We start from the raw sequence: 26835 nt of genomic DNA, 5'->3' as shown, positions 1-26835 counted from the left end.
GCCGAGTGGACTAACTGCTGCCCTTGTCGCATTTTCGATGCTTCAATGATCGAAAGGTTGAAAATGACACTGGTCACTACACTATTAGGCATTAGAGGCACAAGAATTATTTAGAAGTGTTACACGAACGGTGGTTGTGGAACGTTAACAGGCACACTTCATTGCACTACGATTGTAAGATATAAGCCCTTTGCGAATGTACTATTCAATAGCCCCGTTAATTTACCTTTTTATAGCATCGTCGGCTTACATTAATTGTAATCATGTGCCTGGTTGCCTAAAACTATCGGTCAATTCATATGTGTTTTAGTGAGCCCGTCAGTTAACTATCAACAATGCCTCTAGAGCCAACGTTTCGACTAGGCGAGTTATCGTCGTCACGGCAACGGCTTACTATTGATAACTTCAAGTCTCCGCTATTGTTGCGTATCTCTGTTTTGTTCGGAGTCAGTCAGTCACTTGCCATATGTTCACAACCCGGCCGGCCTTCTATTTGTTGCAGATGTTGAAAAGTTCGACGACGTCGTCGTCGAGCTCGGGGTCGCTGCTGAACAAGAAGTCGCAGATGCTGCACCACTCGCTGGCGAGTTCGCAGCAGCAGACACAGCAACAGAAGGAAGAGCAGCAGCAGCTGTTCCAGAAAGAGAACCGCAGCACCACCAACTACAGCCGCAGCGTGAGCGTAAGCTCAAGCAGCTCGAGCTCTGACTCCAGGCTCAAAACTATCTCGTCGCAGAGGGGCTTCACGGTCGACTGTGGCGGGCCGCAGGCCGCCGAGGACGGCCGTGTTCGCGAGTCGACGCCCTCTGAGGTTCGTTTCGAACAGAAGCGGGTTACCTCTTCGGCCAAGAGCAAGCTGGTGGCCGACGGTGTGACGGCCGAGAAGTCGGCCACCACCAACAAGGAGCTCAAGAGGCTTCAGGCGGGCGACATCACCTTCCAGGAGAAGCAACACTCTCAGGTTTGTGAACATTGACAGTGGTCTCTTTGTTTGAGAGCGTCGTGACGTTACGAACTAGACACCACATTAAATGTGACACAACACACAGGTCATTGTTGACGCACGCTGTGTTCTTTGCTCCTCTATGGTAATTATTTCGACTCGTTCAATGTTTTCTTGGGCAAACCGCAACAGATATAGCCCATCGCGATCATTCTGCTTTATATGTACAGTTGAAATTTCCGAAGAGGCAGGCGTAATTAACCGGTACTGGGGACCCCCCATGGATATGTGCTAATGAACACTGTTTAGTATGATCCAGGGATGGTATGAATTGCATTGTGATGTGGTGGAATTGTGCGTATATACAGCGAGAATTAGTATCATCTATGAACTAAAAGTAAAGTTTTCAGAAGATTTCATATTACCAAAGGTCTCGCGTTCCGAAATTTAAACGAGGTGTATCCATTGAGCGAGCTCATTCTTGGTTAATAGGCAACTCGTGTAAAATTTATGCATTTTTTTCGAAACTGCAGGAGAGTGCTCAGATGAGCGATTCACGCGCTGCGAGATAGTACTTGAATTTATTTTCTGGCTGTCACTGCATCGCAGGAAATGAAGGCTCGCATGGAAGGCGAAGGATTCTCGGCCGAGAAAATGGCTGCCACGAAGCAGGACCAGAAACAGCTCAAAATTGGAGACACGCTCCACCAGCAGCAGAAGAGCGCCGCGGCGTCGGCCTCAAAGATGTCCACGGACGACTACACAGCTGAAGAGATCTCCATGGCGAAAAAGGAAGAGCGCCAGATGTACACTCAGGGCGTACTGCAGCAGGAAAAAAGCGCCGCTTCGTCTGCCAGCTCCAAGGTCTTCATCAGCTCCAAGGGAGTCTCCAAGTCATCCGCTTCGCACCAGACAGTCAAACACATGGACTACAGCAGTGGCGGCAGCTCTTGTGCTTCGCCCATTGTGACGTCGCCGACGCAGGAGATGTTCAGCAGCGGTCTGCCGCCGCTTCCTTCTAACCAAAGGCTCGCCGTAGGCCAGGGCTTGGCCGATGAGCTCGACACGTTGCGGTCTCCGTTGCCTCAGTCAGAAGTCGACAAGGCCATCTCGCGATTCGCCAGCCGTATGGCACTCTGCGTCGAGCAGTTGAAGGCCGCCGCCGAGGAAGAAGCTGTAGAGCTTCTGGCCACGATGTCGGTCATCATCCGCAAAGCGTGGGCCGTCCCCACATACGGCCACGACCTGGGCTTCACCATGTGCAATATCCTGCGGACCAACGGTGGCCTCGATGTCATCCTCAAGAACTGTTCTTCCGCCAGCGAGGAGCTGCAGTTCGCCAGTGCCAGGCTCCTGGAACAGTGCTTGTCGACGGAGAACCGGTCCTACGTAGTCGAGCACGGGCTCGAACCCGTCGTGCAGGTGGCGTGCGCGTGCAGTTTTAACAACCAGGTTTCTTACTCCCGGGTGGGAACGGGAATCCTGTGCCACCTGTTCAAGCATTCCGAGACCACGTGCAGCGAGTTGATTCGTCTCGGAGCGCTCAAGTCCATCCTGTACGACTGCCGCACGAGCGACGTGGAGACGCTGCGGCACTGTGCTTCAGCCCTTGCCAACCTGAGTCTGTACGGCGGGCCCGAGAACCACCAGGCCATGATCAAGCACAAGGCTCCTATGTGGCTGTTCCCGCTCGCCTTCAACCTGGACGACAACATTAAGTACTACGCCTGCCTCGCCATCGCGGCGCTCGTGGCCAACAAAGAGATCGAAGCGGCCGTCATGAAGTCGGGCACGCTGGACCTGGTCGAGCCTTTCGTGACGAGCCACCATCCCGAGGAATTCGCCAAGAGTCACGTGGCTCACGTCCACGGACAGTCCAAAGACTGGTTGCTGCGTTTTGTGCCCGTCCTCGACAGCAACAGGGAAGAGGCCCGCAGCCTTGCCGCCTTCCATTTCGCCATGGAAGCGGGCATCAAGAAACGCCAAGGAAACACATCGGTGAGTAGATACTCGGCCTCTCGCATGCCTTGAAGTTGTGTTTCGGTGGATTAGACACGGTGTCATACGAGCTTTTTGCCATCGTAGGTGTTCGCGGAGATAGGAGCTCTGGAGGCCCTGCGAAAAGTAGCCAGCTCTCCAAATGCCATCGCATCCAAGTTCGCGGCCCAAGCGCTGCAGCTTATCGGCGAAGAGGTGCCGCACAAGCTGTCCCAGCAGGTTCCCCTCTGGACTGTTGAGGACGTGAAGGAGTGGGTCAAGCAGGTAAGAACAGTTTAGCGTTTTTAGCAATTCGTTGCCACCATGGTGCCATGCGTCGCACGAAAGTCAATAAAACGTCTGGTACTTCATGAACGATTCGTACTGATACTTTCACACTAACCAGGGCGCCCGTTTGCGCGTTAATACAAATATAGTTTTCTCACGCAGCAGAATCAGCTGTGAACTGTCAGGCCTAACGTAAGCTCAGTCATACGCCTTATGCTGAATTTGAGGCAATACGAACGTACATTTGTAACGGCGTTTTCCAGTGAGCAAGTAGTATCATCAGGGTTCTTCAGTATCACTGATCTGCTCCTAAAGCGTTCTCGCGAGGACTCGCGAATGAGTTTTCAAAGCAGTCAGTCAATCTGGGCTTACCTTGGGCGATAATAGCGTAGGCTTCACTGACTGAGTCGTTTTGAACAATTCTTAGTGCGGTGGTTTTTTTTTTTTTTCGCACGTATGCCCGCAGTCTAATTTGGCGCGTGTACGTTTATAATGAACACAGTGTTTCTATGTGCTTGATGCCCTCGCTGCTGCACAATCGCACTGCTAGCAAAATTCGACGCAAGCGCAGTCGCGAAACTCTGGTCAGTGTAGGCAGGTTTTTTATGACTGTAGCCTGTTTAAGGACAGCGAACGTCGTAAAGGCCTTGTGACGACGCGTTCCTTCCGCCTCCCCGCGGGTGATCATTCGCAGATCGGTTTCACCAACTACGCTTCGGAGTTCGTCAGCAGTCGAGTGGACGGCGACCTGCTGCTGCAGCTGGACGAGCCCATGCTGAAGGAGGACATTGGCATCAAGAACGGCATCTTGCGGCGCCGCTTCCTGCGCGAGCTGTCGCAGCTCAAGCGCATGGCCGACTACTCGTCGGTGGACACGACGAACGTGAACCAGATCCTGCAGAGCCTCGGCTCCGACTTCAGCCAGTACACGTACCGCATGCTTCAGAGCGGCGTCGACATGGACTCGCTCAAGATGCTCAACGACGACCAGCTCTTCAAGGAGTGCGGCATCGACAACTCTATCCACCGGCTACGAATCGGACAGGCCATCCGCGGTGAGTGTCCAACGGGCGCCCTCCCCGTTTCCGCATAACCCATCAGTCTGCTCCTGCAGATAACGCGACACGGTTTTGGGACAGTAGCCCTTCGGTAATCGTATCAGCAATGAAGCCGAGTTCGACTTGCTAAAACGCGAAAGCGAGAATAGGACAGGAGGGTACCCGTGTCTGGTTTGCCCTTTTCGTGTGGAAAATCATTTCGTCTTCGCCTTCTCGGTGGCTAGTATATTGCGACATTAATTGCACTGAATGAAAGAATAATATCAGCCAGCCACCAGCTGCTAAAGTATCTTATCGCTCGCATCAACTCGTATCATGGTGCGTCCTGCACAGATTTGTCCATCGTCGCACCGAGGGGACTCTGCTGAATGCACAAAGAGTGATGTCTCGGGACGAGGTGCCGACTTTCGTTTTGTGCAATGGGGAAACGCGCTCTTTGTCAGCCTTGACACGGGTGCTTTCACGCCCGTTCTCATGAAAGCATTTTCCCTCGCGTTTTTCCGGAGCTGTTCTAAAGCAGTCCGCCGATCCTCAATGGTTAGGAGCTGCCAAAAAGAAAAAAGAAAATCTAGCAATTGCACATATTGCCAAATTTCCAATCTGAACTACTTCCACGTCTTGATCACTTGCTCTAAGATTGAGCTTTCCTGATCTCCAAATATTGTAAACCTTCCAGGTTCTGACAGTCCGTCAATTAGGCATTAAGCTTTGCTTTTGACTTTTAAAGGAAAATTGTTACCGCGCTTTTTTTTATATATGCCACATAAGTTTACACTTTCGAGAAGCTGAACTCTCTACGGAGACATTAAGTGAATATCTTTACCTGCTCTTATAACGATTTCAACAACAATGTGTGAGCACGCTTGGCTCTGCAGGTTTGTTTTGTCGTGTACTTTGCCGTGCGAATTGTTGTTCGACGTTTGTTGAGGAGCGTGCTATGAGCGTTTGGTATCTGTCCGTTTTTATACATAAGACAGTTTCTTTTACGTTTTACTTATTCGCTCTGAAGTTTATGGAAACGCAACTGCCGTAGTTCAGAGTACTTTAGATCTCTCAGGCGGCAAACAGTTTACAACAGCACCGAGAGACAAGTGGGACACGGGGCGACCTGTTCGTCCTCTTGACAAATCGTTCACACCGGCAATGAGAGGCAAGGATGACGTCAGCCCCGCTGGCATCCGCACCGCTAGAGAGAAACCGGGTAGACAAGGACCAGCTGTGAGCTAGCGTGAGCTCACGGCTGGCCCGCAGTGGCTCAAAAAAAGAAACTCGCCTGGCGCAAATAGCAACGCAAGAACAAAAAGGAATTGAGTCGGGGGCAAAACATAGCAGCGCGCCGCGCGATATTGAGTTTTTGGCACTGGTGGCAAGCGTATGTGCGATGCTTGCGCGAGACCCAGATTTATGCTACCTGCATGTCCAAGTCGTAATGACTCGGGGGCGCGCATATGAAATGATAGCCGGCGCATAGGCGCGAGCGCCACGTATCTGAGTCCTCCGCCAGTGAGATAACTTGGGCAAGGTCGTGTACCACTGGCTTCTTCGCCGCCAAATCTAATCACGGTTACACAAGGGGGCGCTTTCGCAAAGCGTCAACGCTACACATAGTTTTGTACGCTGTGCCACGGGCAGTTTGTATAAGTGCCTGGGCGTCTAGCTTAAAAAAACAAACAAAAAAAAGGAAAGCGCCCAATATCGAACTGTTCTCGTCACATGCACGACGAGCAGCTGTAATCGTAGCTATAGATGATGGGCACGCCGTTTGTTACTGCGGCACGAGCGAAGCACTGTTTAGAAACGAACGCACACATTGTATATTCACCGAATTGGCACGGCTGCTTGTTTACAGCATGCATGCATCGGTGGAATTTACAAGTCGTGCGTTTGTTTGAACGATTATGCCAAATCCTTTACGCCAGTGTTTGCAGTCTCGAGCTGCTCCTTGCCTTCTTTTTCTGACAGTTCAGTTGCTCAGCAGGCGCTCTTCAACTGCGAGCGAGGTGACCAAATCAAAGCCGCGTTCTTCTTTTATGCGCGGCATTTACTTGGTGGCGCGAATGTTTGCATTTCTCGACGAGAAACAGCCTGCGCGCTCCCTGTCGCTTGCGACACCTTGTTTGGCCCCCACTAGCCCTAGCCCCCCCCCCCCCCCCCCTTCATCGGTTAGAGCGCGCCGCCTCTTGGCGGAACGGTAAACAAGGCCGCTCTTGAAAACAGCCAGCGTCGCCGCCATCGCACCCGCCAGCCTCCGCGTGCCGTACTCTATTTGGATCGAGGTTCCGCGACGGCGGGCCCAGGGCGCGAGCACCCGCCCCTTTCGAAGCGCCGCTGCTGCCTCGCGGACAAGCAGAGCGAGTGGTGCGCGGGCATCCCCGAGGCTAAAAATTGCCACGTGGCGCTTATCTCCAGAGCTAAATTTGGCTCTGGGCCACTGCTCCGTCATGTCTCCGAGCGCATTCCGCAGCCAGTCTCTGCTGCAGCACGAACGGCGCGCGCTATTTCAGGACACTGAAGCCGCAGAGAGAGAGAGAGAGAGAGAGAGAGAGAGAGAGAGAGAGAGAGAGAGCACGTGGTGGTACCCTGCCGATTGGTGCATTTTGCGGAACCTCGTGCGTTCGCATGCTACCTGCGAAGCGCCGTCCCGCATACTCGTCGCGCTTCCACACGCGTCCACCGCGTTCGGGCCGTGTGAACGCTCCGGCGCCCGTTTGCCGGCTGGTCGCAGGTTTGATTGCCGCAGTGATGAAAAGCTTGTACGGCGAGTTTTAAAGAAAGATCCGACAGGCGCTAACCGCCAGACGCAGGTGCAAAGGGGGAGACCGTGAGAAGGTTTCTTTCAAACGGCCAGATATGCGCGTTTTTCAGCTGATGCACGTTCTGTTAACATACGAAAGGCCGGACTTAGTGAGTTGTAGCGAACAGCTAGCGTTTCCAGAGTGTTCGCAGGTGCTCTCCGCGCATGTGCTATGGGGCTCTTGCATTGCCCAGGGGGCGCTCCGAAAAATGTGCTAAAAAGCGCCCTCTGTCCTAAAATGGGTCGTACCAAGCTCGGTCGTCTGCTTCGGAAAGCACGTTTACTATACGGACCCGCCACTTTCGGTTGTGTTGTATCACGGCCTGCAGCGAATATCGGGCGCCGAAGATTTTTGCAGGAGTGGCACGCTGCGTAAAGGCAAGAAATTATGCAGTGCCGAATACGTGTATGCCGTTCAAGAATTAAGCGGCGAAGTTTTAGCGCGGTGTCAATCGCAAGTGAAGCGAGTCGCGTACGAAGTGGAACTTCAGGTAAGGTTTGCACGCTGCTAGATTCAGGCGCACAAACGCGAGGAAATGCTTGCTATAAATTAATCCACAGCAGCGATAAGCAGACATCATGTGTACGGAACTACTCGAGCACACGACGGTACGCGCCGCGACGGCAGCGGTCTTTCAGCATGCCGCGATGTACGAACTGCTCGAGCGCACGATCGTACGCGCCGCGACGGCAGCGGTCTTTCGACATGCCGCGAAACGGCGGGTCTCCTGCCATCTTTGTTGACTGCATGCCGCTAAACAAGTAGTTATGCCTGCGTTGTAGTAGCGGCCATCTGTCTCTTTTAGTAACTGGTAATAACTGATGCAATGCATATGAGCTCGCACGTACGTGCGAATCGCGCTGCGGCGCGAGCTCGTGCGCTGCTCGCTTGATGTAGCTTTTAATGACAACGCTCGAAAATCGATCTGCTGTAATCAATACTATCTTGCTGCGCTGCCTCAACATGCTGGCTTGAGGTCAAGTATGAGCACATTTAACTCTCTAACCTGTGCTGCTCGTAGTGGGGTAGTGAATTGTCACCGAATCAGCCCGGCCATTTGTGGTCATTTGCACACACCTGGGCACTTCACCACTTCGCACCGATCGAATTGTTAATTGTCGCTGTGGCCGGGTTTCGAATCGTGAATCACCAGCCATGCCTGCTGCTATGTCGGTCTGCCGTCGGGACTGTAGGCGCAAAAGACCGAATTTTAGAACGCAGATCTATAATCAAGCAAGCTTCAAGACAGGTGAAGCAGTCAGCATGGCGCGAAGTTTCGCTTACCCAGCGCGACGAACTGCAGTTATACAGCGTGCCCGACGCTCCGCTTCGTGAGGCCTTGAAGGGAAACGATAGAATCGGATGTTGGGATTCAGGCCTTCTTGTTCATGGCAGCCCACGACGCAGCAGTATATCGACGGTGACGCTTTTTCGATGCTGAGCTAGGTCCCTCATGATCGGCGTCGCCGATTCCTTCTGCTTCCAGCATTACGTCCCACGGCACACGGAGAGTCCGTTTTCGTTAAACTATAAGCTGCGACCAGCTCGCAGCGTGGTCGACGTGGTCTGTGAGAAGTGACGAGCCTTTTCGCACTCGCAACAGGGCAGAAAAAAGTGCGAATCGACGCAAAACTCGGCCTAGAAACTTGCTTCGCCACAGCCAGGGCTCAATACGACACAAGCTGGTACGACCCAGATGTCGTTTCCCGCGCCGCCACCAGGCGCCACTACTATACCTCAAACTCCAGCGCAAGACGCCCATAGGTAAGGTCGCTGTAAATAGAGAGTTTTAGAATTGGGGCCCCAAACGTTTTGGTGCCTCAAAGAAATAGCGTCGAAGCCACTGCGCATGCGCGAGACGCAAACTGCGTTTGGGTTTTGCGTTGGGAACGCTATTTCACCGATTTAGCGGGAGCCCAAATAGCGGCCCCAAAAGCTTTACGTCAGCAAACATGGCGGCACCCATCGAAGCGACGGGTCAACCTAGCACAAAATTGGGTTCGATTCGTGGTAACGCGTGAAGTTCGCAAGCTAGGAGAAGTGACTGCGATTATCGCTTTCACTAAACTAGCGTGTGTTATGAAGATTTATTCATTAGACGCTGCTGATTCCGAATTCGTTAGTGGATTTTAGGGCTCGTAGGCCTAACACGGCTAAGCTTGTGAAGGCACGTAAAGTTGGTTTGTTCAAAACTAAGTGCAACTAATTATTTTCTGCTTACAGAATAACCTCTAAACTGTAATTAAACGCGAATACACGCAAATCGAAATTACTATTCCTATCATAAAATGGTATATTTCATTTAATTATTTCTAATAGATTTTCTTTGACGCCGTAGTGGCGCTGTCAGCGCAAGACGCTATCCGCAAACCTATTCGAAAACTCTTCACTCCTGCGTGCCCCAACACTAACACCCGCAAATCTATTTGGGGCCCCAAACTATTGGGGCCCCTTTTCTAAAACTCTCTAATAAGTTTAGAGCTAGGAAAAAGAAGCAAGCAGCGCAGCGGCCGATCAAATGGGATGTGGCCTGCCTGGAGCTTCCGGCGCGGTCCGTTACAGATCTCTAACCATCATGTTCCCATGAACGATAACGCTGCCCTACAAAGTGAGAAAGAGATACAGTGATTAAATCGACCATGCCAGCGTAGGCAAGGAATTCGCAGGCAGGAAGTGCTCACACATGCAATCGTCACACGTAGCGCACGCCGTACACGACACTACGCACATCTGCAGCCAGCCGTGTAGGCGCACCCTTAATGCATACTGATACGCTTCTTTTTCTTGATATTTATTACATGACGAGTATCGGCGTTGAGCAGAACGGCTGTTTTTCGCACCGTGGCAAAAAAAGCACAGAGTTACACCCAGATAGGGAGCAAGCCTCAGGTGTATATCTCCAACATGAAGGCCAAGGTTAGGCTGAGTGGGGGGAGGGGAGGGGGGGGAGGCGAGGTTGGAGAAGCAGCGACATCCCGTGCACGGCGGGATGGTAATGTGGCACATACACATGAAGGAAAGCGTTGTAAACAAGAGCGGCCGGAAAAATAAAATGACTAATTTCGCAAAACGAAATGGAAACGACGAATAATCTGCCCGATCCCTGTTATCTGGACAGCGCTTGAGACCTCTGCCGGATCGCCCGTTGCGAGAGGCCTTCGATGTTTTATGGGCTCGTAAAAGGCGCCGAATGCGTAAGCCGCTTGCACGCGTGACAGGGCAGAACACAGCAAAACAATGCACGCATTCGTCCCCCACCGTTCTTTTCAGCTTTCGCCGTTCTTTTAGGGGTTCGTACATTCTTTTATTTGATGCGCCACAGCGCGTTCTTTTTCTTTGCGTGCGAGCAAGTCTGATGGTTTTCAGTCGGCAAGTGAGCCACGTAGATAACGTGCGCACGCCTAGCGATGACGTCACCGCCGTGAGAACGTGCCCGAGTCACGTGCAGAGCACCGCGAAACGCCGCAGAGTGCACGTAGCCACGGCCTGAAAGTATGGGGTCACGTGTCCGGTACCAGCGAGAAGGAAAGGAAAGGGTAAACAAGTGCGAAGCGCGTTTCTTGGAAGCAGGCCACAACGGCGCCCTTGCAGGAAAAAAAAAAAGAACTTTTAAGGCCAGCGAACAAGGGGATCACAGCGTGCCTGACCGCAAACGCCATCCCATAAGGTGCCGCTGAGATGCCCTTCGGTTCGAATGAATGCAGACGGAGGGTGAAGCCACAGTTTGGCGCACGAACAACTTTGCGTGGCTTCACACACATAACGAGCTGTGTGCAGCACAAACCACTTAAAGGGTACCGACACAAAAAATTTTTACCCCCTTTTTTGTTTTTATTAGACAGCTGTCGACCCGCAACTATGTCGTGCCAGAATTCATTAAACGCGCAAAATATCACTAATTATACTTTCTTAGAATGTGACCATTTCAAAAAGCGCACCACAAGTGGAGCGCGTGGCTTCTTGGCATTGGGTTTGTTTCAAGGCACATCTGGGCGCGTCACGAAAATCGGTGGTAGTGGTCTCGTGACCAGTCAACCCTGTCCATTGTCTAGCCACACTGACTATGCCCCCATCCCTTTCCCTCCCTCAATTTTCGTGACGTGCAGTGCAGCCCTCCCATGCAAACACTGCACTAAAAATTTGGGCGCGATTTTTGAATTTGTCATGCTAAATAAATTTGTAATTCACGATTCCTTTTTTGCACGCTTGAGCCTCATTCCGTGTACCGTCATACGGCTACCTTAAAAAAAAAAAAAAAACCGGGAGAGAAATTTTGTGTCTCGCTCCTTTAAGTGTTATTTCGCAAAGCGAGAGTCTTATCACTATAACCATGCAGCTTTTTTTTGGGGAGGTGGGGAGGGGGAGAATGAGTTTTGACATGGCGGAACATGAGATGTGACCGAGTCCCTCGCTAAGCGGATTAATTTTGTGTGAGCGGTGTCTTTTTATATATGTATATAATATACCTATATAAGGGCACATATAACTTTGCTCTTCTATGTGCAAATGCAGGTCTAAACCAGTGCGCGGATGACGCAGACGAAATCGAACGGAACAAGAGCCTCGACGTCTTCGTCAGCTACAGGCGCTCTAATGGATCTCAGCTAGCCAGGTGAGAAGCCAACTTTTTTTTTTTTGAATGCACAAGCATTCTAGGGCTACTCCCCTCGGAAATATGTCCGTCTGTCTGTAGCATGTGACACGATGTGCTCCATAGGTATTCAAAGGGTCCTATGGGGGTATGTATGAGAATGCCTTATGATTACCAAGATTTATGATTATGCTGTATATATATATATATATATATATATATAGGTGTGTGCGTGTGAGTGTGTGTGAGCATATGTAAGCGTGTGACAAGCTAGAAAGAATGCTTATGCACTATCTGACAAGTCCGACTAGGGAGTTACTGCAGTAATCTTTATTTGCGCATTAATATTTGCCTTTGTCATTTCAAAGCGTGCAACTTGTGAGGGTGTAGAACTATATAACCAGATTAAAGCTGTTTGCCAACGTCATGGTACTAAAACGAGTTCTCATAGTGAGATGGTATTTCAAGATGCCCCTATAGTTTGTTCATCTATAGTGTACAGCTTGCTCTTCTCATTCTTGTAGCATCCTTTTATCCCGCAGTTGTTACTGTTAACAGTTTTTGGAGTTTCTTGTAGTCTGCTTTTCCAATCATGACATATAGAGAAGAAATGCAGTTTTGTGGCCATTGGGAAATGGCATAGGCAAAGCTTGCCAATGACAAAATAGCTGTATAAACATGTTCCATTTTGAAGAAGTACATTGAATTTGTGACATGTGCAGCGAACAGTTCTTTTTAACAGCGAGCACCATATTTAAGATGGCACTCTCCTATGCAGTCTCCTCTGCGCTATGCAAAGTTTTATGCCTGTCTCTCAAAATGCATGTTGCCTTTTTCCCCAGTCTTTTGAAGGTTCACCTGCAACTGCGAGGCTTCTCTGTGTTCATCGACGTGGAACGCTTGGAAGCGGGAAAATTCGACAACAACCTCCTCAACAGCATACGACAGGCCAAGCATTTTTTACTCGTCCTTACACCTAATGCCCTCGACCGGTGCGTGGGTGACACTGACCGCAAGGACTGGGTGCACAGGGTGAGTGAAAATTATAATCTCCAGCAGGCCTTGATCACTAAGTGAGCATGGCCTGAAACCTAAGCATCACTGTGAAGTGGTGGTGCTCTTAAGGGCACTCAGGTAGCTCTGGAAAAGCAGTGCCAAGTCGCAGAACGTCTGCATGCTGATGCACATTTCATCACAATGCAGTCATGAGGGAGGCTGTTACTAGCTCACTGCATCAGTGAGAGAACTGCTGGAAAAAGCTGCAGTCCTGCCATGTTGCGGCTGCAATGCAAAAGAGCATATCTGCAACTTGAATTCGTGCTGTTAGGCCATTATTTTAGCTCCCTGTAAAAAGCTCATCACATGCCACGCACCAAGTCATCTTTGCCGGAATGTTGTCGTGCCTGTTTCCTCTTCCCCGTCTTTGAAGTATTTTGAAACTATGTGTTGTGATTGTTCTTGCGGCAGTTACTCTACTGCAGGTGAAACTCTTGCAGCAAGATTTTTGACTGTGTGTCAGTTGCTTTAAAGTGATGCCTTCATCATCAAGCAGACTTGCTCCAGACTCCAGACTTGCTTTTTCTCTCCGCTGTTCTTTCCGTCTTTCATTTCCCCTTCCCCCAGCGCAGCGTAGCAAACCAGACTTATCTGGTGAACCTCCCTGCCTTTCCCATCCCGTTTATTTCTCTCTCTCCACACCTGATACTGCCTCTGTCAAACAATTTTTTGGAGATGTGGAATCCACAACCAAATCCATACGTCAACTAACATAAGGAATGCCATGTATAATTTGCTATTGTCCACCATATTTGTGCTGTGACCCAGACATTTTGTAAACTTGTTGTTTAAATTTGTTCCCCAACACTTAGTCAACTATAGCACGGTGTGGTATTTGTGCTAGGCAGCCTTGTGAACTTCTCACAGGATGCAAGAGCATGTGATTTTTTAAAAATTTCTAGTGGCATTTTGTCATGAGACCACCATCACCTTTAATCGCCAGTATAAAACAAGCCACATAGCATGACGTGTGAAACTTCTTTTTTTTCTATGTACAGGAAATTGTGGAAGCTCTTCAGAGCCAGTGCAACATCATTCCAATCCTGGACAACTTCCAGTGGCCAGAATCGGAAGTGCTCCCTGAGGACATGAGGGCAGTCTGCTACTTCAACGGTGTACGGTAAGTGCAATCCTTCTCTTTTTTCGTCTAGCATTGGCAGTTCTGTCGCTATGCAGGTAAAATAGTTGAAGATGTTCTAAAAAGCATATTGAGTGCAAGTTATTGAATATTGAGTGCAGATATTGAATGACTTGCATATTGAATGCAAGTCATTCAAAGGCACTGTCCAACAAGTCCCCTGCAGTTGGTTTTTACAAAAGGTCCGTTAACAGCCAAGCTGTAAGAGTATGAAACTACACGAGTAAGCTCTCTGCTCATAATCAGTTTCCTACAAAAGTTACCAGGAGGAACTCTGGCACTTGTGCCTTTGGGAGCTGCAAGCATGGTATTTCAGCCAGCATGAACACCGACACTGGAACACGTAACATTCCAATCGTTATGCTAGGCGGCTGCCATCTTCCCACTGCTAGACAACACCCTCCATATCTGGTTGTGGGAGGCGCGGCTTGCGGAAGTGGACTTGGGAAGCATCTGGCAACCTTTGACCAGGCCCCGCAAGCCGTTGTAACCAGCGGGGCCCTGGTAAAGGGGCTCCACCCACCATAACCAAACAACCTCTACTACAATAAGCGTTTATTCTCTCTCTCTCAGCCAGCATGACACTGAGGGGTAGCAATAGATGTATCTCCCTAAACTTCATTTTTCTGGCTTCACACGGCTTTGTGGATTTGCAGATTAAACACTTTCAACAAAATATCACAATGTAAATTGAACAATTTGCAAATGATTATGCATGTGCAGAGAATTGCAGCCTTGCAGTGTTTAGAAAACTGATTGCTTGGAAATTTAGAAAGATGAGGCACAATCAATGTTACAAAAACATTTCAAGCTGCAAGCATGAAGACTAGACAAATCCCTGTACTAACCATCATACCTATCCTAGATGAACAATCAGTACCATAGTTCCCTCTAGTAATTTTTGTCGGAAACTCTTTGCTCATAACCAAACCATTTGCCAGCCACTCGCCATAGCCTTAACGCATGCTTTGCTTCCATAGTCCTTAGGAGAATCGAAGAACCCATCAAAACTTTACACATGATTGCCATACTTTATCCATTTCTCATTAGTTTTGCGACATGCGATTTCATGCTCATGGCTCCTATGATTTAGCATTGTTCTTTTGCTGTCATTGCTGGGTCCTCCATGGTTTCTTTTGTGACCAATAGCACAATTACTTGAGTTGCTGTCAGCTCAGAGTGTCAAGGCTGTGCAACTCTGAGCAGCACCCTCCAACTCAACCTTACTCCCTATTGAGTCGTTTGCACTAAAAGTGTGACCTGTTACATGTTTTATTTTTGGCTGGAATAGTGCTTTGAGGGGAAGCCAGCACATACTATATTGCAAACTGTCTGCTTCACTTCATGCACACTATAAGCACTCTAGTGTTCCTGTTGAGATGCCATGTGTATGCTGTGGTCTGAGCACTAAATGTCAAGCTAACGATATCTAATAGTTAAACTTCGATATAACGAATTTCAATATAGCTAAATTCTCGGTATAACGAAGTGTTTAGCTTTTCATTGCCTCTTGTTCATAGAACACCATCTATTTAGAACTTCAATATAACGAAGTGTTTTTGTATGCCATTTCAATATAACGAAATTTCGCTTAATAAATGGAAACTTTCGCGGACGCAGATGGTCAAATGATTGAATAACAAGTGGCTGCTTGCAAACGGCACCTCTCAAATCGCGCGCGGCGCGACAAGAGCGACCGCCGAAGTGGAGCCGCATCATGTTCCGTATAAAGTCGAAGTGCGATAAGATCCTATCACGCCCCGCGCACTTTGTGCTTTAGGTGCGAGTGAAAGTGCGCGAGGTTGAGAGAAGAAAGATGGTGGCTTCACGAGTGACGCCTTCCCGCGTGAGCAAAGGAAAAGAGGGGGAGGGGAGCGAGCTCGCGGTAACGTGATCAAGCGCGCGCGAGGGGTAAGTTGGCGCGCGTTTCGGCCGTGGCTGCATAGGACTGTAAGCGCGGCTGAGCGCATACGCAGCCGCACACCCTGCTTTAGAGGTAATCTGCCGCTCGTACAAAGAGTGGGCGTGTCGAGGAGGCGTGGCATCATGTAAGCTGCCTTTCCGCGCGTTTAGTATTGGATGTTGCGTAATCTCGAGTTTCGGTGACTCTGAGCGAGAGGTAGACGATGCATTCGCTTCCCGCTGCCGGCGCTTTTCATGATCGCGTTGTCCCAGTGCAGGCGACGCTATAAGCCGCGGGGGCGAAGTGCACGCGCAAGCGCGGCTGGCTTCGCGTAATTCGTACCGCCGATGCGAAGATATCGTCGACGTGGCATGAAACCGTATCATTCGTTGCCGACGCCCAAATTAATCAAAATCAATTGTTTTTTCATTCAAATTTGCTTTTTTCGATTGCCCGACAGTTCGTAAAATCCTGCGGCCCCTTTCCGTGTAAGAAAAATCGATCCGCGACTGTATTTATTTGCATAAAAGGTCGAATTTCAGCACAACGATGTTCCGACATAACGAAGCAAATTGCCGATTTTACCTATTTTGTTATATCGAGGTTTAACTGTATTTCACTGGGCATTGGCTTAATCTTTACATCGGTCTCATCTCGTGCACCATTGAGGTGCGGCAGCTGCAATGCCACTGGTGATGCTCATCGCATCAACATTGTGAAAGGCTTGACAGCTGCCAGGATGCTGTTCTTTCTGCCCAGCAGCAGTTGCCTTGCGTTTTGTGTTATGCGAACATGTCGCACCCATGCGTAGTTAGAACACCATTTCAGGAGTTCAAGCATAATGTTGAACCTTGCTGTCGCTGACAATGCCTCACCCTTTGGGCAGAGCTGCCCAATTTTTTTTTGTCCACATGTCCAAACGTTTATCTGACACTTCCAGGTGGATACCCATTTTTCTAGGCTCATAGAAGACCTCATGTTTGCTATGCAGGTGGATCCACGACTACCAAGATGCATGTGTCGACAAGCTAGAGCGGTTCATGCGGGGCGAGATGAATGTGCGCAGCGACGGTCCGCTGGGCCGCTATGTGGGCATGGGAGGGCCTGGCACACCGGGCACCCCGAGCACGATGGCCAGCTGCCGTGCGGCAGTCTACCAGCGCAGTGCCAGTAACGACAGTGCCAAGGGTAGCACATCCTCTGACCGCGAATCCAGCAATGGCCGAGCCCCCACAGAGCAGCCACAGGCGCAGCTCCCTGCGCAGCCACATTGCTGACTCCGCAATGCCTTTGGGGGTTCTCTCACTCATGGTAGGTAGCACTGAAGTAAAAAAAAATGACTGGGCATAAATCATTACAGGAGTATTGTCAAAGTAAATGCAACAGCTTCCTGGTAGGCCTGCTGAGATATGCTAAAGGGCACTTACTGGTTAGCTAGCTCTGTTGGTTAACGCTACGCAGCATGTGGGTGTGGTGACGTTGCAATGCCTCCCGAATCAGCCCATAGTCTCCAGAGTTATGGACATGTAAATTTACTGCTTCGATCCTTTAAAAATTGATTGATCTTAAAAGGATTTCAGTGGCACCACCACCCATTTTTTCCATCATTTTTGCCTTACCAAGCCTTCAATCACACTAAGACTGACCTTTTTGATATCCCAAGGAGTTAATCTACCAATCTGGTTTAACTTAATATTTCTCGTTAATGTGCCTGTAAGTTTTTTTGATCTTGCAATAGCTAATTATTGACAAGAACTGCCGCCATGTCAGTCATTACCTTCTTCATATCTCCTTCAGGCCTAAATGTGGGTATGAGGCATGGGTGAGTTCTGAAAGGTGTTTGAATGCATACAGTTCACCCATGCTAATTCAAGCTCCTATTCTTCTTTGAACTATCCGAAGCTTAATATAGTGCTGCACACAATTATAAGTTGTGATGCACACTCTTATCATCACTAATGTGCAATTAGGTCAGCGGCACCATTTCATAGCAGCTCACATCAACACACAGACCAGCTGGAATATATATTGCTCCCCAGTGGCTTTGCCACTGGAGAGCAATCAATAAGTTTAACTGAAAGCCTTGCCTGAATAAAGTAGTTTCAAAATTCGCTGGAAATAAACTGGGCAAACCAAGATTGTGTGGCGTGTTTGACTTAAGCGAACCTTTTGATTATCTGAGTTTGCATTATGGCTCATCGTCGAACATTTTTTGAAGCTCTACAGCTGACGCCTAGAAAATAAAAAGCTTTTTTTTCCACTTGCCAACTATGCCGACTCCCCATCTCGCTCCATTATCGCAAGTTGACGCCGTGCCACTGTCACTTAAACGAACTTTATTTAAACTGCTTTCTTGTATGTGCATGCATTAGCAATAAAACACGACACTTTTGCCTTGCAGGACCCACACTATAAAATTGAACATGCAGCTGGACAGTGCCATCTGCTCCACCAGCTGTCGTGATGGATTCCATCCCTGAAGCAGGGTTCTACAACCTATGCGAAGAAAGAAGTGGCTGCCTCTCCTGGAGAGGTTGTGTTCATCACCGTTCCACAAGCAGCCCAGTCAACTTGCAGAATTGACACGAGCACCAATGCAAGAAAAACTACGAGGACTTCTTGTGGTTACCCTACAGTTCTTGCTGCTGTGAAAAAGTCACTGAGGAGCAGCACTGCTTGAAATTGAGGACAGTGATTACTCAAGCTGTCTCCCCAGGGATCATTTATGAGGCACGTTAATTGATGAAAGTGGGACATGCCATCAGACAATGTTTTCGATGCTCATGTTGCCCACTTGAAGTATTCATCAACCCAAAGCTGCCGCTACGGTGCATATTTTATGTCAGGAATCGCTGATTGTGTTGATGGCCAGTTGTGCAATACTGAGTTCTTAGAAGTTGCGGCCTTTGGTTTATTAAGGCCTCGCTATTTTTCAACGAAGCGAGTTAACTATGGTATTAGATCTAGTGAGATGCCAGCACAGTTCGCCTGGAGATTGTTGCTGCAAGTTCGTGCTCGAGGAGGCCGCAAAGTCAACATTAAAAGTGCCTCGTACAGGCTTTAAAGCAGTAAGATAAGTGTTTTTATATTGCAACAAAGAGTGAGACCTTCTTTAGCACTTGATACAGGCGTAAATGAAGAGAGAACGCAGCTGCAAAGTTTGCCTTCGGAAACGGCTGCTTGCCTTTGTTTTCCGTCCAGTGCACTTTGTTATGCTGTCACTTAACCAAGTGCTTTTGAGTTCAGTTCTTTGCCAGTTGTTTTGCTTCTTTAGGACATATAGTAGACAAGTGGTACGTAGGAGTCGTACAGCAAGGACAGATATGAAAGGGAACACCTGATTTGCATTAGAAAGGACAGCTGCTTTGGAAGAATTGGCAAGTGAAGTCTGAATGTTGCACTTCTGGGCTAATCGCTGCTTGAGTACCAATTAGGCATTCCCCTTCATACTAGACTGCCCTGTACACTCTCATCGAGGCCAGGCACTATTTTTTCTTGGAAATGTTCCCACGTGTAACTTGCTAACAGAGAAATGAGCTGGCCCGATATCTGTTGTTTGATAGTCATTGTAAATTATTGTTCCTATGGTGCTGGCACCTCAGGATATTTAGTATTTTTAAGTCACATGTTTGTGTTGTGTTATCCCTCACTATTTTTCCCCCATCCCCCTTACCTCATATTCAAGTGCCAGGCATAAAAGCCTGCTACATTGCTGAGCACTTGTGAAATCAAAAATATCATTTCATTGTTGTACATACTGCAGGATGTTCTCAGATGCCACTATGCGAAAGTTAAATAAACTGTTTTATATTATAGTAAACCATGTGCTTACTGTTTCATTTGCTATTACAGTCCAACATCGATATTGTGAGTACGGATATAATTATTGAAACGAGGTAAATGTAAAATGCCTATTGGCAGTACGAGCTCATAACTACAAATATGTTTATAACAAATGTCGACTTAACACTCATTCCCCTATTGTTGACAAGATTTGCATGTGCATTACTGTGTTTTCTGTCGCATATGATGCGTATCAAGAAGAGCATGCCATAATTATCCAATTCCAGACTGGTAGCTTTCTTAACCATTTCAGGTGCCATTCAATTTCGTTGATTTAAACAATTTCATCGCATTCCTTACATGTCCTTACAAGTACCGCTGCAAAATAGAATAAGAATTTTCAATTCTTCAGGGAGCGTTGTCAAGTTTACAGAACTTTTACTCCATGTAAAACCTTGCTACAGGAACATTAGGTATGAGAACATCAAGTATTTCATGTCTAGCAGGCTTGAAAAGCACCTATCCAGCCACCCGAGTATTATGCCTGGTGCAACACATTATGGAAAACAAAGAAGTGAAGCTGCTGCATACGACATGCCCACACCAAGCACAAATACCCAATCGTCTGCCTTCCCACTCATTTTACTAAAACAATTTGTCCATTTTATTCAAGCTTAGTACAATTCCAACCAGAGGTGTTTCAAGATGTATGAGACGTACTTCAAATATCACTACTCCATCAATGCTCTTGCTGTTGATGCATAATCTTGGCAGACACAATGCCTTAAAGGGTTAAAAACAGTTGCGAAACTCCTAGGTTTGCTTTGATTCGAGATTTTGCTAGGAGACATCAAAAATAGCATGCCATGAACGCCAGCACCAAAATAATACTGTAGCGGCTACTATCTGCTGATTCGCAGTACTACAGCTCGCTCATGGGGAACTCGCTGTACGCCATTTTGAATGCAGTGAATGTATGCAGTGCAGGCACATATAGTCGTAATTTTTTAAAAAGTTCGCGCTTGGCACAATTGTACCGAGAATGTGGTGTCAGAACAGTGCTGACTACAGTAAGCTGGTGGAAGTGTGTGGCTGGCACTGGACGTGGGTAATGTTATTTGCTTTTCGTCGCTGCTCTCATTTGCTGTTATGCTGCGGTTGGCCTGCATTCAAAGAAAGTTTCTTTTCCATGACCTACATTTAGGCGCCCAATCAGGATGGAGGCCAGCCTAGACTCAAGTAAATGTGGTAGTTCTCATACTTTACACAAGTGGCAGTACTTGCAAGTGATTAAATTTTGGTTGGCTGTGGGGCTGGCTGTCTCAGATCGGACAAGCTGTCCGCCTCATCCATATTTTTTCTGTCCTGGGTTCGCACGTGGAGTTCCTTAGATATCATCTCTTCTGAACATTTATGCAGCGCTGATAAATGTTTAAATATGTACAGGACTGTCTCAAAACTGCTTTCTTTCACAGGCAATGCAAAAATTAGTTTGCCTAATTTGTGCCAATGGCTACCCAGTTTACTGTAAGCGATGAGAGCTATAGTGGCAAGACATGAATAATGATAAACTCTGGTAGCAAGGGGAAATGAAGCTAGCGTAGGATGAGGTGACAAGGAAATATGTCTACACCCAAGAAGCTGTGGAAGGAAAGGACAATTGATGGGAAATAGATGCTTGTAAAATAGCAAGCCCATAATTAAATGGGAGAAAGATGACAAGAGAAGATTCTTCGTTGATATGCAAATAATTTCTCCTTTACTAAACAAAACTGGCTGTGCAATGCACCATTACAAATACTGAATGTGACAGTTCTAGCCACGGCTGCTAAATTTCTGCCAGTTTTCAAGATCAACCCACAACATGAAAACACCTTTCCATTACCTGCTGCACCTTCCAGGCAAATTCCACCTCGCATGGCAGAAAATCGAGAGGTCATGGACAGCAGGGCCCCTGAACATTGATACCCTGTGGTCAAACTTTGTTGCAATTGCCACTGTGTGGCATAAATAGAAGAGTGGTCATGTGTAGCTTGCTCTACTAGACTAGCAGCCATGTGCACTATCGGAAGTCATGTTGCATGTTGCCCCTCTCCATGTTATCACATTGCCGCATGCGCAAAAAAAAGAAGCAACAAAGAGGGATCGCACACAGCATGGCAACACTCATCTGAAAGTGTCAGTCTGAGCTGCCACTCATGTCTCAAAGGTACGTGCAAACTTTATTTTTTGATTGCATAATCTCAAGCAAAACCATTTCATGTGAATAGGGATGCTTCCTACCTGACATCTTCAAATTCTGCCAGCAGTCAGAGTTTAACAGAACTGCCACATTCTCACTGAACATAAAGGTAAACTCGAAGGCTCACACCATGTTACCAACTAGAACAAAAATGGCTTCTTGAATATCAAAAAGACATTTTTTTTTAGCTTTGCTTCCTTGTGAACATACAGCTAAAGGGTAAGATCATTTAGTAGCAGCGATGATGAGCTGGTAAACAAACACAAAGCAAAAAAATTTAACTGTCCCCTTCACTGTAGGCAGTGTATTTGTCGCTCTTGCCATACACTTTTGATGCCGGGTACTTCTGTCTGTTGAGCTCCACTTTGCGAAGCACCGCAGTTGGCAGGTCCACTTGACAGCGGTCAGCGAGACGAATGAGGTAGACCAAGACGTCGCTCAGTTCTTCACCCAAGTGCGTCTTTTCCTCAGACGTCCAGTCTGCGAAAACATAATGTGGCCATAACAGTGCTTCTAATTTTTTCGCAAAGCAATCAACGAAAAATTAACAGGCAAGCAATTAGAGTTAATTCAGACTTTGTCTACCTCAATATAATGCAGACAGATATAACAAATTATTCAATACAATGAATTATGGAATACATATTGTACCATCCATCTTATAAGCTCATCCAGACATGCTGCGATGGTTAGGCAACTACTATGTGTGTGGAATAAAGTGTGAACCACAGAGTGTGACGCTTGCAATTCATGCTGAACTGTATAAATGTGGTAAATGCAGAGATGCAGCCAATGCTTAATACTCAATAGATTTTTGTCCAGCTCTTCAATGCCTGAAAGCAGCTACATTACTTTTGAAATAAATCTATCCTGGCCTAGCTCACATCAAAAAAGTAACCTAGAGTGTGTTTGAATGCAATAAATATTACAGAAGATTCAATCTGCATACAGTGGTTGTCTCATATTTTACCAGAATCACAAGGTATTTGAAAACATAACGACTTCAGAAAAAGCAACACTATTTCACGAAAAAAGAAACTTGGCAGCCACAACTCCAGTTGAGTGCTACGCAATACGAAGCATTGTTGCTTTGTAGTGGAAGAGCACTCACAAACCGTGGTAATTTTCTGAACTGAAACATGCACTGCAGGTTGCGAAAATGAAAAGTTTATATGACATCGCATTGTTAGAGTGGCAATTATGTACAATTTTATACTGTTAGAGTATGTACAATATATGTGCAATGCTTGACATAATTAATCAATGTCCATCGGTTCACTGATTATGGTTTTAACCATGTCTTGACTGGTGACATCACTGGTGGTTTTCCTGGTGGATTTGCTGCTTGAGGTGGAGCAAGACCAATGTGTGCATGTCTACCTAAATGTGCTATGCCTAGAATTCGAGAGCGGGTGGTCAAGTGATAAGTGATTGCACATTGTTTCATCGGCGCTTTACCAGGTCTGAAGCTAAAATTGAGCGTTATCTGGACATCTGGAAAGAGCTGTGCACTCCGAATGTAGTCCTAGGTCACTGTTTTGGATGCTGTGAGACTGAACTTCCTTGGGCCCACAAAAACGGTCAGATAATCGACAGGAAACAAACGGCCTACACGTGACAAGAATGCTTCGCATTAGATAAGACATCAGACACGTTTGCAAAAGATGTACACTGTTTGTTCCAATGCTGTTCTTAAAGAACCGTCCAGTAAAACCACCTTCATAAATGAGTGAATGTGGTACCAAAATATGGCTGCATGCTCTGATCAGGTGGTGCCTGTTGATGTCTTACAATTTTTTTAACAATACCAGCATTTAGTGAGCTTTTCATATTGCATGGCTGTAGGTCAGTCTTCTTCTCAGCAAAATCTCAGACACAGTAGTCTAGCAAGTTTAAACCTTGCAAACTATACTCCGTGTTATACTGCCATGCGAGTAGTATGGTAGAAGTCCCACTCTTACATGTTTGCAGTGCAGTTGCTTTTGATCTGCGGCACTTTCAGTGGAATAACTGCTTCAAATATTACAAACAACTTGTAGAAACAAGGTCACATCAAGTCACAGATTATCTGTGCACCTCCATGCTGCCAGTAGGTGACATACTACGGTTTGTTCGCGAGTGCAAGCAGTGTGTTGTGGACTTGTGGGCTGCTGGTCACAAAAACGTGACTCCGCTCTTTCAGCAGTAAATATGTTCCAAACTGCGACACCTTCCACATAATAATTACGCCATATTTTACACCATAACAGTACGAGACTTAATGTTACACCAAATTATGTGACGCATAGATACGCCATTCTTTCATATGTGACCCCGCCCTCTTTTGGTCGGGAATGTGAGCAGCGAGAGAGGTCTTGCTAGCATTCATAGCATTACAGAATTGCCAAAAGGTGGGCAAGTTGGTGTGGATTCATAGCTATGCCTAGCCAGTGCAATGTAGCATGGACAAAAGAAGAGGTGAAGAAAATATATAGGGCAAGTGCTGTACTGACAATAAAATCTTCGTTGAAGGTAAAAGTTTATATACTTGATCAGATGAAATAGAACATAAGAAGGTCAATAGCAAAAGTAGACTTATAAGGCTAACAAATTGTTTTTGTTTTTCCTTGACTCTGTAAGTCTACTTTTGCAACTTTTGTTCTTATGCACGGTTGAATCTGACCGTATATAAAAGCATTTCCCTTCAACAAAAACTTTGTAGCCAATATCAGCGCATGTCCTGTCTATTTTCTTTGTCTCTTCTTTTGTCCGCATTACATCACACTGCCCAGGCATAGCTATGACTTCATAGCATTGCCTGCTATGTATGTAACAGTGCAGAAGGCATTCACAGAACTTTGCAGCTAGCCTCTTTTGGGTTGTGCAGGCTGTGTGAGAGAATGCAAAGCCACCATGTAGGGTAGGTGTCACATGTTCTTGTGAAAAAACAAAGTGGCTATTGATTCTGCAACCTAGAGCTGTTCGGAAACTGCCATCATCGACTTTCTCAAGCAGTGACTCACGATGTCTCGGACAGGACATGTAATGCACAGAACAAAATGACAATTGGCGAAAGCATGGGTAGGGTGAGGGGATGAGAGGAGGAATGGGGCATAGGCATTTTGTGATATGTTGGGGTTTTAAATATCGCGTAAATTTATTGCTGCATAGCAGCTACCTTGATCATTCAATAATTTCTGAAACACTAGTTTACAAATCACAGTGGGGCCCCATATAACAGGAACTAGAAACATAGGGTTCAGGCTTACCTGGCAGGCCTTCTTTTACTTCACCTTTCCACTGGCTGGAAAAAAAGACACGCACAATAAGAAAACATAAGAAATGCTGTAAAATGTACTAAACGAAGTTGTTTGCACATAACTCTAGCACAGTTAGCTAGTTGTGCAATAGTATGTTGTACAATCTTTATGTTCCTGTTGCACTGATATACGTTGTCACACTCAACTACGCAGGCATAAAGCTTTGTCATGCCTTCTGTCTCCAAACCCTGACCTTGCCATGACATGTTAACGCTGTGAACTAGTGGGCTTTGACCTGAAACACGCGACCACAAATGAGCAGGACAGGTGTTCTGTGGTCGATCCTTTTTTTTGGTAGTTTGTTTTGCGGTACACATGCCGGGATAGGTAGCATACATACACACATAAACACGCAGAACATTTGTTTATCGTGCTCCATCACATACAAGATCTAAAATACATTACAGAAATTCAGGAGTAATTTTCACAAACACAGCACGATATCAGTGCTTTTTTATATATTTAACTGTAATGTTCCGAACCTTGTGAAGTCTCCAGACTGTGAACTGTGTCACGTGCATAAGTCTACAAAGCACGTGTAATCTGACTGCCCTCACAGTATAGTGAAAGGACACAGAGGTTGATTGTTTTGCACGTCTCAACAGCCAACTGCAGTCAGAGGAAGCAATACTGGGCCCTTGGCGTGACTGCAGATAGTTTTCAAGCCATCATTACTTGACTTTTTAAGAAGTATATGCCTCGATTGTAGGCTTTGAGTACACTTGCCCGTTATGTGTTGTGCATTTTCCTTGCTGTTGTCATCGCCACCCATCATGCTCCTCTTTCTTCCCCTTTCCCCAATGCAGCGTAGCTGGCTAGAGAAATATACCTCAGATCTACTACTCTGACTTTCATATCACCACACATTTTTCACTCTCTTTTCTCCGAACGCTGACACTTCCATGCATAACCCTTTTCTACAGTTACTTCCGAACTGAGAATTTTTGAGTCAGAAGCTTTAGCACCTCTGCAGCTCATTATGGAGCACGTACAATGAAAGATGTTAAGGCGCAGAGCAGTTCAAATAGCAAATAAATACACAAACGAGAAGGGCTAGCAAAACAGAAAAAAATATTTAAGAAAACAGATCAAAAATAAACATGCAGACACCTACAAGCATTCGGAAACTTCTCCTACTTCAGCGACCATAGCAAGAAGAACGTTCCTAGGTGAGTGGTACTGGTCCCAGTTTCTCTCTTTTGCGAAATCTGCTTGCATCTGGCGTCTGGTGAAAACGACAAAAACAGTACCACTTGATGCAATGGTGCCCGTACTCGACCTAATCACTTTATACGCGTTCAAGTACATCACAACAGAAAATAAACACTAACTGTTCAAGTACAAAACGCACACACGCACTACTTACATCGTTTCTAAGGACAAATTACTGCTGAACTGAAAATTACTCGGTTCCGCGGCGGTTGATTCCTCTGCTGCGCTGCCATTTGTTTGGACGCTTTGAGACATTTGCCGAGCTTTTTTTGTAGTTAACGTAACACTCCTTCGCAGCACAACACGAGCGATCATAAATATCGGTACACTGACTGTACTATTAGGGAATGAACAGTACGAGGCTACAAGGAATTCTCGAAAGGAGCCTTCACAACACCTAGCACGTGTACGTTGTTTTGAAATTACAGGCGCGCTAGCAGACTGATGATGATGATGCAAGAACTTTGAAATTCTTCTTAAAATGCACAGACTGAGAAGCACATAACAAAAAAATTATATAATTAATTGTATAGCTTTGCATAACACCAAA

General features: G+C 46.9%; 2 protein-coding genes across 8 annotated transcripts in view; one reads left to right on the top strand and one right to left on the bottom strand.

Annotated features, from left to right (window-relative positions):
- Sarm (sterile alpha and armadillo motif) overlaps positions 1-19569 on the top strand; it is a 203498-nt gene extending 183929 nt beyond the window's left edge. For 6 of the 7 annotated variants that reach the window (XM_050193604.3, XM_050193619.3, XM_050193587.3 and 3 more), the window contains exons 3-11: positions 503-961; positions 1553-2941; positions 3029-3205; positions 3903-4263; positions 11574-11673; positions 12495-12684; positions 13707-13828; positions 16741-17060; positions 18151-19569. In XM_050193604.3, coding sequence (XP_050049561.1) covers positions 503-961; positions 1553-2941; positions 3029-3205; positions 3903-4263; positions 11574-11673; positions 12495-12684; positions 13707-13828; positions 16741-17026 — 3084 coding nt within the window. In that variant the 3' untranslated portion in view covers positions 17027-17060; positions 18151-19569. The remainder of the gene's footprint in view (positions 1-502; positions 962-1552; positions 2942-3028; positions 3206-3902; positions 4264-11573; positions 11674-12494; positions 12685-13706; positions 13829-16740; positions 17061-18150) is intronic. The other variant, XM_050193595.3, reaches the window with a different exon arrangement.
- Positions 19570-21735: 2166 nt separating this feature from the next.
- On the bottom strand, positions 21736-26730 carry LOC126545756 (dCTP pyrophosphatase 1-like). The gene is made up of 4 exons (XM_050193731.3): positions 26440-26730; positions 26188-26298; positions 25023-25057; positions 21736-22254 (listed from the first exon to the last, which is right to left on the bottom strand). The coding sequence occupies exons 1-4, from the start codon at positions 26598-26600 to the stop codon at positions 22052-22054; spliced, it is 510 nt and encodes a 169-aa protein (XP_050049688.1). The 5' UTR covers positions 26601-26730; the 3' UTR covers positions 21736-22051.
- Between the last annotated feature and the right edge of the window lie 105 nt (positions 26731-26835).

Source organism: Dermacentor andersoni, chromosome 3 (genome assembly GCF_023375885.2).
Source record: "Dermacentor andersoni chromosome 3, qqDerAnde1_hic_scaffold, whole genome shotgun sequence".
In the NCBI taxonomy this organism is placed as follows: domain Eukaryota; kingdom Metazoa; phylum Arthropoda; class Arachnida; order Ixodida; family Ixodidae; genus Dermacentor; species Dermacentor andersoni.
This window is presented reverse-complemented; position numbering and strand designations above follow the sequence as displayed.

Bases quoted from the DNA above. Each gene is read 5' to 3' on its own strand.
- LOC126545756 (XM_050193731.3), bottom strand. From the start codon at position 26,600: ATGATCGCTCGTGTTGTGCTGCGAAGGAGTGTTACGTTAACTACAAAA. The intron at 26,299-26,439 runs GTAAGTAGTGCG...CGTTTTCACCAG, and splicing joins AATTTGTCCTTAGAAACGAT to ACGCCAGATGCAAGCAGATT. The intron at 25,058-26,187 runs GTAGGTGTCTGC...CTTTTTTTCCAG, and splicing joins GGAGAAGTTTCCGAATGCTT to CCAGTGGAAAGGTGAAGTAA.